The sequence below is a fragment of the Agelaius phoeniceus genome, chromosome 10, assembly GCF_051311805.1.
Source record: "Agelaius phoeniceus isolate bAgePho1 chromosome 10, bAgePho1.hap1, whole genome shotgun sequence".
Classification (NCBI taxonomy): Eukaryota; Metazoa; Chordata; class Aves; order Passeriformes; family Icteridae; genus Agelaius; species Agelaius phoeniceus.
Window position 1 is genome coordinate 8,299,861 of NC_135274.1, and position 13,837 is coordinate 8,313,697.

Genomic DNA, 13,837 nt, shown 5'->3' on the forward strand with positions numbered 1-13,837 from the left:
CTGTGTTTTCTTTCAGGCATCAGAAGGTGTTCCTGTGAAGTATTTTCAGAACCTAGAGGAACTGATAGAGTATTACAAGAAGGAGAACATGGGCCTGGTATGGCACCTCAAATATCCAGTGCCACGGGAAGAGGAGGAGGCTGCTGATGAACTGGAGGAGGACACTGGTAAGAAACCCATGATGTGACTTGGTGATGCAGACCCTTGACTCATACCTCTTGACTGGAGATAAGCAGTGCAGGCAGGAGATTAGAACATGTTGTGCCATAAAATAGAGCAGAGCATAGAGAGGCCTGAGCTGGCAAGGCCCTGTGGCAGTGAACCCTCATGTGTCCTGTGGTACAGCACCTGGAGCATCAGTTTAGCTCACCTGAGGGAATACACTGAGACCCTCTGTGGAAGTCTACTGCGTCTGGTGTGGGGGTGGTTAATCTGCTGTCCTTATCTGGACTCCAGCTGTTTATGTCCAGCCATCTCCCAAACCTCTGCACCCTCTCCTTGTCCTGCATCTGTAGGCCTCTCTCAAAATAGAGATGCTCCCTTGGGGCTTGAAGCACATTTCTCTGCTGTGCTATGCACCTGCAGCTGCTGAGGGGCATCTGAAACCACTCAGCTGCTCTGCTCCGGGGGACATCTTTGACAGTCCAAAGCAGAGGGCACAGCTCTGGCAGTGGCAGACAGTCTAACTCCATGTACAGAGGCAGGTGTATGATGAAGAGGCGTGATTGGCATCATCCCAACTATTTTATATCAAATGCTACTGTGGGCTACTGACACTCACTGGTTTCAGATAATTCCTTGGATTTTTCCTGGATCACCCCTTGGATATGTCATAGTTCTCCTACAGGAAGTTCATGTCCACAGAGCCATCCTTCCTGTCCTGTGTGATGTCTGTCTGGAAATGATAAGCACTGCAATCAAACTTGTCTAAATGACTCAATCCCTGGGACAGGCAGACAGGCCCTGTGAACTAGGGCAGACTGATGTGCCTGTGCAACCCACAGTCTGTGTAACCCTTTGATGGAATCCACTCTATATCTAACAGGAGCTGGAGGATTTTGGTATGCAATTTTCTGAAAGAAATAGAAGAAAATTTTGCAAATCTGCTCAGGAAAGATATTCCTGGCTTTTGGCCAGTTGTACTGAGCCTCCAGCTCCCAGGGCTGGGGAGGGAACTACAGCAAAAATAATACAGAGAGAGGCAAGCAGCAGGGAATGAAGTTCTATCCAAGACTAAGAGCCTTCAGATGAAGGGAGATTAGCACTGGGTCTGGGCTGCTCATGTACAGCATTTAGCTTTGTTAAGGCACTTTGTGCCATCATGGTGGAGCCATGTCAGGCCTACAGATGTCTGATTATCTTACATGTGAAACTGCAGAGGTGGAAGATGGGCACCCTGCAGATTACCCACCCATGGCTCAGTGCTGTGGTGGCTCTGAATCACTGCAGCAGCCCAGAAGCAGCAGGTCAGTCCTGGGGGTCTTTTTGTAATGCAAATTAGGAAATAACCAAGCAAAACCTCACAACTCAACCAGCTACAATACAACATGTGTAACAAGCTGTTGGAGCAATTGGTATGAAAAGAAAGGTAAACATGGTTGGGATCAGTGGAGATGAACCCACTCTTCTCCAAGGAGAGGAAGATATGATAAGCAGCAGGAAAATCCTTTTTCCTTCCAACTCAATGTCCACAAGACAAGCCAGGATATTCAGCCCCTATACACTGGGTCATGGGGTCTATTTTCTCCATCTCTGCTTACTTTTGTCATTCACTTCTTTCCATTAGCAGTTTCTGGTGCTCCTTCCATCATGTCCCTCCATCCTTTCTGCCTCAGTAGCAGATCCCCATGATAATGGGAATGACATGGGTGAGGTACAGCTATGTTCTCTAAGCATTATATTCAATTTAACAAATTAACCTTCACAGCTGCTGTGCAGATGAGAGAGTCAAAACTGGCCAGGGCTCACTGCAGGCAGAGACAGAGACAGAGGCATGTGCTGCCTGCACGTGAGGTTCAAGCCTGACACTTCATCCCACTGCTCTCACACCACTGCCATCCCTGGAAACACAGGTGGGCCAGTGCTGAGCCCTGAGCTTCCCAGCTCTGACATCCCACCATAGACCTGTCAGAAGAGATGGCATCTGCAAAGACTGCCCCTGCAGGGTGGGCTCTGCCCTGCCTGGGGTGAGGGACAAGAGGTCCAATTTCTGTGCTGGAATGACTGTGCCTTTCCTTTCCTTCTTGCTAGACCTGGTACCCACACCTCCTGTCCTGCCCCCACGCAACATCCTCATGGCACTGCCGAGCAGTGAGACAAAGGAGGCCTCTTCTCTCCCCGAAAACTCACGGGTGGCAGACGTGAATAAACTGTCCCTTTCTGAGACACTACTCCAGCGACTGCAGTACCAGGACACAAGCAGGTAAGGAAGGGTGAGTGACAGGGCTGCTGAACCAGCCTTCAGCCCGGTTCTGTGCTTGCTGGGCCTCCGTGTTTGGAACAGCTGAGGATCTGTTTGATTCAACAAGATTACCTCTCATTTATACCACCAAATAAAGAACAGAATCAGATCACCAGTGCATTGACTGCTGTTTACAGTCCAGCTGTTGTCTAGAAAAAAATAAATTTCTGAATTATTAAAATCACCCATACACTTTCTCCACTGAGGTAAAGTTTTCTAATATAAAGAATGAGTAATATCTGAGAGAACTTGGATTATTAGCCATGTGGCTAAACAGTGGGAATTTGAGAAAAATAAGAAAGCTGTTTGATATTTGGGAGTAGAGAGAAGAGCTGGCTTTTGACCTGTCTGTTTACTTCACAGTGTCTCTGACGAGCATCTTAAACTAATCCAGGATTACCTGCGAGTTCACATCATCAGTGACTTTGAGATGGTGCAGACTGGCTCAAGCAATCTTCCTCAGCTGAAGAAATTACTTACAGCTCTTTGCAAAGGACTCTTCAGGTAACTAGAAGCTGTTTTTCAGAGTGTAATGCAATAACACTGTAGTCTAACAAAGGTTCCACATGCAAGCATTCAGAACCCTCATTTCTGGCACAGGAAATTGCCTTGCCCTCAAAACCAGTATATTTAGATGTCGTGACCTGTGATTCTGGTCCAAAGATATGAAATCTATAGAGAAGGGACAGCTCTGACAATCAAGTTTTCTTCTAGGTGGTTTCAGACAGTAGAGTATTATATTTTATGCTTTGTTTAGAAAGAAACAAAACAAAAAATGCACTTACCGATTAACTGCATAATTTGGTAATGCATAAATGACACCCACAGGATTGTCAAGCACAAGCCATTTATGGAAACAAGCACAAATTAGTGTATAACTAGATTTTAAACAGTGATTTTCCTTCCCACTAATGCACTGTGAACTTGAAGTGATTCCCCTGATGTTGGTGAAGGCCAGCTGAAATGAAAAAAGGAAAAAGCCTAGACTCTTGACTCTACAAATTTTACCTTTCCTGTTTGAAGAACTTCCATGTCACAAATAGAAAAACTCTGACAGGGTGCTAGAACATTGCAGACCTCCTTCCTTCTCTGGTGGAAGGATGTTATTTCCCCCTTGCTGATTGTAAGCAAAGGGACCAGCCCAAACTTGTGCAGAGCTCTTGGAGCACTCTGTAGCAGAGGGCGCCTATCTCCACCCTTCTCTCCCTGGCTTGCCATACCCTTCTCTCTGGTGTATGCAGAGGTGAGGCTGGTTGTGCTGCTGGCCTAATCCTGTTCTCCTAGAAGCCAGCTGCCCACAGACAAGCCCCTGTGAGCACTGAGGACAGATTGTTCCAAGAGCTGCCCTTCTGCACCCTGCCTGAGCGTTTTGCTTCTCTACACGCAAGGGAGGTGGCCAGATAAGAATAAACCTGAACAGTGGAAGCTCAAATCAAATGAAATCACAAGTTAGAGTCTTGTGTTACTAAAATACCTCTGGTGCTGCTGTTGTAATCATGTTTGGTTTCTCCCATTTCCAACTTCTTATTCTACTAAAGTTTATCTGGGTTTCACAACCCTATTCCTCATAAATGCATGTGGGGAAATGAAAGAAAGGAGATGCAGTAAGGCTATAATTCCCTCAACTCCCAGGACATCTTTAACATTTCCAGATTTTCTGTAGTATTTCTGATGACTTTCCATTGCATGTGGACACACAGGCTTCTGACACTTCAATGAAGATCACTAAAGGTATTTATACTGTCAAGAGAAGAAAACAAAAGAAGTTTAAAATGTAATTAAAACCACCCTGTGGTTTTAGTGGGCTTGAACACCCACAGGAGCTGTTCCTCCTCCTCCTCACACACAGCCTACATGTTGCACTGTGAACAGAGGGCACTTTTTCCATGGGAAATCACTCCTGAGTTTCTTCAAACAGGTGTTGCGGTGTTTTCAAGAGATGGCCTGCACATCACAGTAAATCTCCTTTCACTCTTCTCAAACTAAACTTCTGCAATGTTCCTGCAAGTGTTTGCAGCCTCCTGGGGTCTGACTCCATGGCTGCAGAAATCAATGGGACTCTTGGATTTGGGGCCAGAACTGTTGCAGTGACACTGGCCCTACATGATCAGAGCTGAATAGTGGCATTGGAGGAATAAAATTAGCAGAACCAGATTCCTACAAGTGCCTTGTACTCCTGTGTGTCCCCCAGCAAGTCTTTTAGACTGAAATGTCAAACATGAATGTTTAATTTAGGCAATTAGTCATCCTTGGTTCAGCATCTAGAGAAATATCTTTAGTCAGGCATGCTTTTGCTTTGGAGCACTTTCCCTAACAAAGATGGAATAAGATCCAGTCCATTCAGACTTAGGAAAGTGAGGGAAATCATTAATATCCACAGTTGACTAGACACAGTGCAAGCATCCTAGTGCTGCTCAACACCATCACCTTCCTTTTGACCTTTGCTCCCTGGCTGCTCTTGCTGGGGTAAGTCTTGGCATTATCAGCATGCAGCTTCTGTGCCAAATTCACACAGCAGAGTTTCAGCAAATGAGCATCCTGTGGAATCTCATTGGGAAGTGCTGGAGGAATGTCATTGTTACCTGTAAATGATTCTGCTCAGGAGATCAAGGGCTGCCTCTTCCACTCCCTTGCTGGGCCTGGCCCCTCTTTGTCATGAGAGATGAAATATCTGTGAATTAGTTTCCTCTTCATAGGGAGTCCCCAGCACTGTCCTCAGCAGCTGCACAGGCGCTGTAAGAACCGAGCTGCTCCCACAGCTGCAGCATTCAGAGGCACCAGACTGTGCTGGGCTCTGAGGCATTTGAGTGCACTTGGATCTACGAGCTGGCATAGTTGGGTTGATGCTGCTTGTACCCCATATCTTCAGGTTTTGCCCAGACTGGGATACTTTTCTGGGGAGATTTAGGAAGTTAGAACATCCAAAGCAAAACCCAAGGAGCAGCCAGTATGGCCATGTTCCAGGTTTGCAAGGCAAAGTCAGCTGTGTGACTCACGCTGCCCTCTTGGCCATATCACCAAACACTGGGATTTGCTCCCATCACACATCCCGCAGCTCAGGGGGCACATGGTGAGGGCAGGCTCAGTGTGGGCATGTGCCCAATGTGAACGTGTGCCTGTCATCTTCTCTGTGTGGCATTGTCTGAGTGTGAACAGACCAGGGAGCCTCCAAGCCTCAGACTTGTGCTGTGTCTGTGTTCCCAGTGAGGCCTCGAGGACTCTCCCATCTCTGGAGTCCATCCAGAAGGTGTTTGAGCAGCAGCTGCATCCTGGTGCCCACCAGCGCTCCCAGGTAAAGGGGCTGGGAGGTGGGAAGAGCAGGACAGGTGTGTGGGTGGCTGTCAGTGGGGGCAGGGATGGCTCTGGTGTGCAGCCATGGCCAGTGGGGTACAGCTGGGCACACGCCACTATTATTCTCCTTAGCCTCATTCTGCTGCAGTGCAGAGGGCACACAGTGAGTTCTATCTCGTGGTGTCATTGTCCTGCTCCTGCCTGAGGACTCCTACCTCCCCATCTTCCCTCAGAATGTGGGCTGGCACTGCACACTTCTTTTTCCATAAACCTCACTCCAGGATGTTTCACTGCCACATCCTTCCTTTTCCCAAGCCCACGTAAGTCCCCATGAGTTTCCTCCCCCGACAGAAAACCAAAAGCCCAGGATTTCTGTATGCTGAGCCCCAGGCCTGATCATGTGAGCTTGCCCCCAGCAGCAAGCTGACTCCCATGCATGGCCAGCTGCCTCGACCCTGTGGAACAGGTTTGCAGATTTGTCCTTCCAGCCTCCCACACTTCTGCATGTCCCATGCTCTTGTGATGCCCGCTGTAGATCAGAGTGGCAAAGGTACAAGTGCTGCTCCTTGGTCTGTGTAAGGTGTTCCTGGCACTGCACTCCAGGCTGTGCTCTGTGGGCTTGGTAATCACCCATCTCCCTCTCTCTTTTTGTTTTGTGCTGCGGTTTCAGATGCTTGGTGAAGCGAGTCCAGTCAATATTGTATTGAAACTCAACCAGCTGATTTCTTTGCTGTCATCTATTGAAGAAAAGGTAGAGTTTTCAAGCTATTTTATATCATCTTCTTGTCCTCCTTTGCCTCTAGTTTGTTTCTTGTTCATCATCAGTGCAGTACTCTGCCACAGTAAGGTTTCTTTTTTTTCATCTCATTACTCTCAGTGTAGTGCAGAATCACCAAATGCAATAAATTACACATAATTATTTTACAGGTGAAAACACTGTTGATTGAAGGTCCTGATTCAACACACCGGCGCTCCCTTATCCCCCCTGTCACTTTTGAGGTAAATTTACTCCTTTCACAATGATGATTATAAGGTGGAAGGACAGTAATGCAGATTTATGTCAGCATCTCAGCTCCTGGGAAGTTTTCTGTGCTGCCACAGAGATAACAGCTATTCCTGGGTGCTGTTTGGCACCATGAAAATGCCTGAGAGATGTCTGGTGAGATTGGCATAATGATATGTGTCCAGGAATCGAGGGAAGTGCTGCATTTGTAATACATGTGACTGAAGTGTAGAAGGTGCCTCATGGAAAACCTCTCTGTATTCCACTAGGTGAAAACTGACTCCCTAGGAATTTTCTCAAAAATGCAACTCAAAGTGGATGTGGAAATGGGAAAACTGATTATCAAGAGATCTAAGGATGGTCCAGAAGACAAGTTTTATACCCACAAGAAAAGTAAGATGTCAGCTTAATGTCACAAATGCTGAACTAGGCCCTGGGAATTCTGCTAGGTCCTGGGTGATGCATGACACCAGTCAGCACCTAGCAGATATCTCTGTACTGGGATAACCAGCTTTCACAGATTATTTTAGACCCAGTCTCTAGGTCTAAATGAAGACACTGGAATCAGCACTGCAAAGGGAGCAGGTTTTAGTAGAAGATTCACCATAGAGCTGGTTGCAATAGAACCATTTTTGTTCTGAAAAACAATGCCACTTGAAAAAAAACCCCAACATTCTGCAGGAACATGCTGACTTCTGTGATGATTTTTGATGGTAAAAAGCCAGACATTTCAGTTTCAGTAACATTTTTCAGTGACTTTCCCTTGATGTTTTTGTATGTAGATTGGTATCTCTCATCACGAGCAACACCAGTTTGGTCTGTGATTGCCTGATTCAAACAACTTCCTTTTTTTTCTGTTTTCTTTCTGAACAGGCAGCTCACTGAAGTTGAGACAAAGAGAGAGAGTAGATTATACCCTTGGGCTCTTTCCTGCTAGAAAATCAACCTGTTGCTGGCAGTAATTGAAACGATAAGCTTTCATGCATGGCTTTCTCCACCTGGTGTTCATAATAATTAGCTGCTATTTTAGATGGGAGGAATCACCTTTACCACCAAATGAAGTCTTACATCCTCTTTCACAGATGGGGAAGGAACACATGTAGGCTGGCTCAGGATACAGGGGGATTGCCTGCACAAAGTTAAGGCTTTATTTCACACTGCCAGGCTTGGGATGGAAAAGCGCTCCAAGCAGAAGAGTTTTGAGGGTCCTCTTCACTTGGAGTCCAAACCTGTTCCTACTGGGAACAGGATTAAGCAACCTTAAAATGCAGGTCTGCAAGGCAAACTGCACAGACAGAAAATACCATGGAAATCCCAATCCTCTGAGCAGAATTCTGTTCATTTTGGTGGGACCCTTATTTCAGTGACTGCAGCTCATGACACCCAGCCTGTGTTCAGTCTTGCAGCTCATCAAGTCCCAGAAGGTTCCAAACAAGCTGGTTATTGTTGTGGAAACAGAAAAAGAAAAAACACAGCGGAAGGAATATATTTTTTCTGATTCCAAGGTATGTACATGGTGTTTCTTTCCTGCCAGCCTGGAGCAGGTAACTGGGTGGGAGTGGAACATGGACCATTCCTTGGTAGAAAGTGGAACTGTTGAAGGACAGTAGTTGCCTTTGTAAAAAATAAATTTCTCCTTTGTTCTGGAAATGTCCAGAAAATGAGCAAGTGTACTGTCTAAAGAGTCTTAGACACCTAAGTGCTGTCACTGAGGCAGAAGGACAGAGCAAGCAATGGGGAGAAGCAAGAAATCAAGATGGCCACTGTAAAAAGGTTCTTATAGACAAAGAGGGAGGAAAAGATTTTTTTTCTGACCAGTTCAGCATTTGTTAAAGCAGTGCTCAAGCTAAATGCCTAAAAAAGCTCCACAGGAAAGGCAGTCTCTTGCAAGGTTTCAGGATAGTGCAGAGCTAATCTGCCCTTCAAGTGTGCTGGGAATTTCCTGGTTCAGCAGGTTTTTCAAGAGGTCATGTCAGAGGTGTTAAGTATCTCATTAATTTTCTCTGCTCTTCTCTGTCTAGAAGAGAGAAGGGTTCTGCCAGCTTTTGCAGCAGATGAAGAATAAACACTCAGAACAACCAGAGCCTGATATGATCACCATCTTCATTGGCACCTGGAATATGGGTATGGGCTCCCTTCTGCCATGGGCACTCCTTCAGACACTGCCTAAAGGTGTGCTCAGCTGGCATGATGAACTCCAGAAACTCTGTGTTGGGTTCTGAAGGATTGCTCAAGTGACAGAGAATTGTGGCTGGCACAAAGCTGGTACAGCAGTGCACATCATTGTCCACCTGCAGAACAGGAGCAATTGGGAGTGGGGCTGGGCCAAGCCTCATCCCCAGTGGGTACAGCTGTGAAAAGCAGGTGAAGCATTGACAGCAATGAGCCATGGAGTGCCCAGGGGCACTGCCCAACCACCAAAGAGAGCAGAGGGCACACAGGTGCAGTGCATCAACAGGAGGGGATAAAAGGCTGGGCTAAAGAACAAGGAGGGCAGATGCTTGCAACCTTCTGAAGTGATGTAGTGTTATTCTGTAAGGGTTGAAGATTTCTGAAATTGTATGATGATACTCTGTGTATCATGGCTGTCTCAACTGCCACATATGCTGTGACCTATGCTGTGACAAAACTGCACATCAGCTGCTGTCATTTGACTAGGGCCAGTTCATGTCCAGCGTGGGAAGACAGCTGAGTGTCTGTGGTACTTAGAGAAGGGGACAAGGTGTGGTTGAGGACAATGGAATATAGGGGGTTTTTTTCTCCCTTTTGGGACAGAAGCCTGGTTCAGCTGCTGTGAGCTGAGCTGCCTGTGTTTGACCATCCTTAAGGAGTAAGGTCAAGGCAGTGGTAGACCAGGAGGAGTACAGCTCCCTGCCTTTACTCCTGGCTAGCCTTGGCCTTGTAAAATTGATCAACAAAAGGAAGGTGGTAAAAGCAGAATCACTTCTTTCTCAGCGACTCAGGTGGGGGTAACGTCATTGTCATCTTAGAATAGTGTGCCCTGGCTGATAAAAAGTGATATGAGATATGAAGCCCATCATTTCTGTCCCCATGTGTTATCTTCATCCTGGTTTTGATAGGACGTGCTCTGACTCCCTTTGGTGTTTGGTGTGTTAATAAAAGGTGCAGCCCCAGCCCCAAAGAAGATCACCTCCTGGTTCCTCTCCAAGGGGCAGGGGAGGACCCGTGATGACACTGCTGACTACATCCCTCATGACATCTATGTGATTGGCACCCAGGAGGATCCCCAGGGGGAGAAGGAATGGCTGGAGACCCTAAGGCAATCTCTGCAGGAAATCACCAGTATCAGCTTCAAAGTGGTGAGTGGTTATTCCAGCTATTGCATGGAACTCAGGAAATGAGGGTGTACATGTTGTACAAATAAAAGAAATGGGAATAAGTGGGATTTTGCCTGTACCTCCTCCCTAGCTCTCCCTTTATTTTCATTGCATTTGGGTGAAGGAGAATGAACTGAATATGTCTGTGGGCTCCACAAGATGCCCCCCTGGTGTTGGCTAGATGGACCTGTTGCTATGGACAGTGACTCCCCCACCCCTGGCCAAAGCAGGGACCCTGCCAGCCTAGGAGCAAGGGGAGATGTTGAGCACTCAAGTCAAGTGCTGGTGTTATTTTGACTTTCGAAAAGGAGGAGACTGTTAAACTTCCTGAGCCAGTTGTAGCCTAGATCTTGTCCTAGGCTATTGCCTATCCTACTTTTAAAGTAGGATGTAACAGTACAGGCAGAGTAGAAAAACGTTTTCATAAGAGAAACTTGAACCTTAAGACCAGCTTTGGACATTCCTGGGTTTCAGTGATGTCAAGAAAGAAATCTAAGCATATCTGGAAAGCTAACTCTTACTGTGATTGGGAAACTATTTTGAGCAAGCAAGATAATCCAAAGATTAACTAGAAAAAAAAGCCTAGAAAACAGCAATGTTCCAGCATTGATTAAAATAACTGAAAACATATCCTGAGCACTAGAAGAAAATTTCTGTAGAAGTGCAATCAAAGGGGTCAGGAAGGCTGCAGCCACAGTGCAGCTTGGCAAGTATTTGCAGAAATATAACCTCTACCCTTCCCATTCCTGCAGATAGCCATCCATACCCTCTGGAACATCAGGATCGTTGTCCTGGCCAAGCCAGAGCACGAGAACCGCATCAGCCACATCTGCACAGCCAATGTGAAGACGGGCATCGCAAACACGCTGGGTGAGGCACGGGCAGGGCCTGCCCAGGCTGCTGCATCTGCTCAGCCCCCAGGGAACAGCTCTTCTGCTACCACACTCCTGGGGCAACATTTATATGACACTCCTAAAGTTACATCCCACTAGCACTGGTTATATTTCACCCTGTAAGAGAGGAAATCTATTTGTGTGTATACTTAGCACACACACACACATATATATATTTATATTCCCAGCAAACACTTTTGATCGGCTATTGGATTGCTCTTTCCTGGGTTTCACAAGGAAGTTGCACTTCTCTCCTTTCAACTAATTTTTTAGCACCCTTAAAATTTGCTCCCACAATCTGTGCTGTATGCACTAATTTTTTCTGTGTTAAGTGAATTTCTCTTCTCCATCCTCCACTTTACTTCACATATGCTAGGTGCTTTATTATCTTTGCTAGACTCAGCCGGGAGGTGGATTAATTTTTTGTCATTTTTGGCTTCCCTTTTGCCAGGTAATAAAGGAGCAGTGGGGGTGTCATTCATGTTTAATGGAACCTCCTTTGGGTTTGTTAACAGCCATTTGACTTCAGGAAGTGAAAAGAAACACAGGTAAGATAATCCTCCCCTCTCAAAAATGGCTGTTGAGCCAGGGTGAAATTCTCTGGGCCATGTTTGGAATGAGGGCCCATCAGGCAGCACAAACATGTTTTCCTGACCATAAAAAAATTGTTCATTGTCTCCTGGGATGGCATTTAAACAAGGGACTTCTGCTATGTGACCATAGCACATGGGTGCAGGAGAAATGGATGGCAAAATTATTTCAGAGCCAAATGTAAAAGTCTCACACAACACTTGCATGACCTGTCATGAAAACCCACTGCATGAGGAAAACACTTCCATGATCTACAGTGTTTTGGAGAAATGTGGGAAGGCTTTTCCCATCCCAAAATAATGTGCTGAAGGGGACTGTCTTCCTTCTCAGTGTAGGTAGTGCTGTAAGCCCTAGGACACAGAAAGGTCCCTCAGGAATACCAGGAGGGAGGTGTAGAGGAATATCCCCACGGTGATTAATTCTCTATACCCAGCTGTGAAATAAGGGTTTGTGGATTAGGCAGGTTCTGGTCAGCACACGACTGGAAGGCAAAGATCCTGACACCACTGGGAAATCAGTGTCCACACTGGGAGGAGCTGGAGCAGTTAGAAGGAGTGGTTTTGAAAGTGAAGAGGACTTGAAATGAAGAGTTTGGCCTTGTCATCCTTTCCTGGTCCAGGAAACAGATGGTGTGGGATTTCTGCACAGGGCCTTTGCTACTGATGAAGTTAACTTCTATTGAAGGGTTCCTCAGGGCCTGGAAGAGCTGCCAAAATCTAGTTATGTATTTGCTGCTGAAATCTGAAGGAAACAGTCTAGTGCTGGGTTTCTAGGACATGTAGATCAGAAAAGCACAGCCCCAGAAGACAGCAGAAGTGGCTTCAGGAGCACATTCCCTGGGGCTGTCTGCTGGGGTGGCAAGTCCTCAGTTTCTGGTCTGCTCCTCTGTAGCTCTGAGGTGGAGCAGCTCCCTCCTGGTAAAGCTGCAGCCTCTGCCATCCCAGGCATTTGGAAATTACACAGCAATTTAGGATGTCAGGCAGATGTTTTCTTGTCTTGACAGACGCAACCAGAACTACACGAACATCCTGCGCTTCCTGACCCTGGGAGATAAGAAACTGAGTCCATTTAACATCACTCATCGCTTTACTCATCTTTTCTGGCTGGGAGACCTGAACTACCGTGTGGAACAGCCCCCGACGGTGCGGGACGCTGCAGGAAGCCCTGCAGGGACAGCACACTGTTGCTATAGGAGTGCTCTCTTCTTCCAATCTAGGGCAACATGACAAAAAGAGGGGGAGACAGAAGGGATCCCCAGGGCGCAAGTGTGGCCCCAGTTGAAGGAGAGTAAGGAAATCCCCTTTCCCCTCTCTAAGGATTAATGGACCCAGGAATGGCATCTGGCACACTTTGCTGCTTCAGGCAGCCTTGGTTCCCCAAACCTCCCAACTTTCATTCCTACTGTGAACAAGCATCTGTCCCTGAATAGCTCAATCCAGAGATTGCCTTTCTGCTCTGGTTGGAGAGCTTGGAATAGCTGAAAGAGGCCTTCAGGCAAGCCCTCATAAATACTGGATAGGTTTCAGTATGTGGGAGAAAACACCAAGCTCGGTGTCAATGTGCATGTGGTTGTGAGTGTGTGTGTTCTTGTGTAGGGGATGTGTGGGCATTTCAATACCTGTTTTGATAGACAAATGTTCAGCCACACAAAACAGGCTGGGGCTTTTCAGTAACGGGAAGGACAGGGAAGTGGCAGGGGCTTACAGCTCTGTCAAACAGTTCAGGAGCACTCACCAGTTAACCTGTGAAGGAGTATTTATAAAAGGTTTTGCATCATCTGCAGCTCTGCTGTTTCCCTGTTGGCAGGAAGCAGAGAATATTATCCAGAAGATCAGGCAGCAGCAGTATCCGGAGCTGTTGGCTTTCGACCAGCTTCTCCTCGAGAGAAGAGACCAAAAGGTGTTCCTGCAGTTCGGTGAGATCCTGTACTGGCTGGCAGGTTCCTCTGCTACATCCACCAGCTTTCTCTGCCAGCCTCAGCAGGGGCAGGGTGTACAGGGCAGTGGCTCTCTTGCCCAGTTGAGGGTTCCCAATGGCCAAGCTGTAACCAAGTTCTTTCCCTGTTTTAGAGGAAGAGGAGATTACTTTTGCTCCAACCTACCGCTTTGAGAGAGGCACCCGGGAGAAGTATGTTTACACCAAGCAAAAAGCTACAGGGGTAGGTTAAAACTGATTTCCCTTCAGAGGTATGTGGCACAGCTGTGACAGCAACTCCTGCAGAAGAAAGTGACCTAAACCACTCTCTGTGTTTGCTGCCTTT

At 46.8% G+C, this 13,837-nt stretch overlaps 1 protein-coding gene across 3 annotated transcripts in view; it reads left to right on the forward strand.

Annotated features, from left to right (window-relative positions):
• The window catches only part of INPP5D (inositol polyphosphate-5-phosphatase D), a 51,908-nt gene that overhangs the window by 26,944 nt on the left and 11,127 nt on the right, over positions 1 to 13,837 (forward strand). For all 3 annotated transcript variants that reach the window (XM_054639495.2, XM_077183796.1, XM_077183795.1), the window contains 15 exons: positions 17 to 167; positions 2,251 to 2,422; positions 2,825 to 2,965; positions 5,666 to 5,753; positions 6,423 to 6,503; positions 6,680 to 6,751; positions 7,025 to 7,148; positions 8,154 to 8,260; positions 8,777 to 8,879; positions 9,879 to 10,075; positions 10,846 to 10,963; positions 11,438 to 11,534; positions 12,581 to 12,719; positions 13,384 to 13,492; positions 13,647 to 13,735. In XM_054639495.2, coding sequence (XP_054495470.2) covers positions 17 to 167; positions 2,251 to 2,422; positions 2,825 to 2,965; positions 5,666 to 5,753; positions 6,423 to 6,503; positions 6,680 to 6,751; positions 7,025 to 7,148; positions 8,154 to 8,260; positions 8,777 to 8,879; positions 9,879 to 10,075; positions 10,846 to 10,963; positions 11,438 to 11,534; positions 12,581 to 12,719; positions 13,384 to 13,492; positions 13,647 to 13,735 — 1,788 coding nt within the window. The remainder of the gene's footprint in view (positions 1 to 16; positions 168 to 2,250; positions 2,423 to 2,824; positions 2,966 to 5,665; positions 5,754 to 6,422; positions 6,504 to 6,679; positions 6,752 to 7,024; positions 7,149 to 8,153; positions 8,261 to 8,776; positions 8,880 to 9,878; positions 10,076 to 10,845; positions 10,964 to 11,437; positions 11,535 to 12,580; positions 12,720 to 13,383; positions 13,493 to 13,646; positions 13,736 to 13,837) is intronic.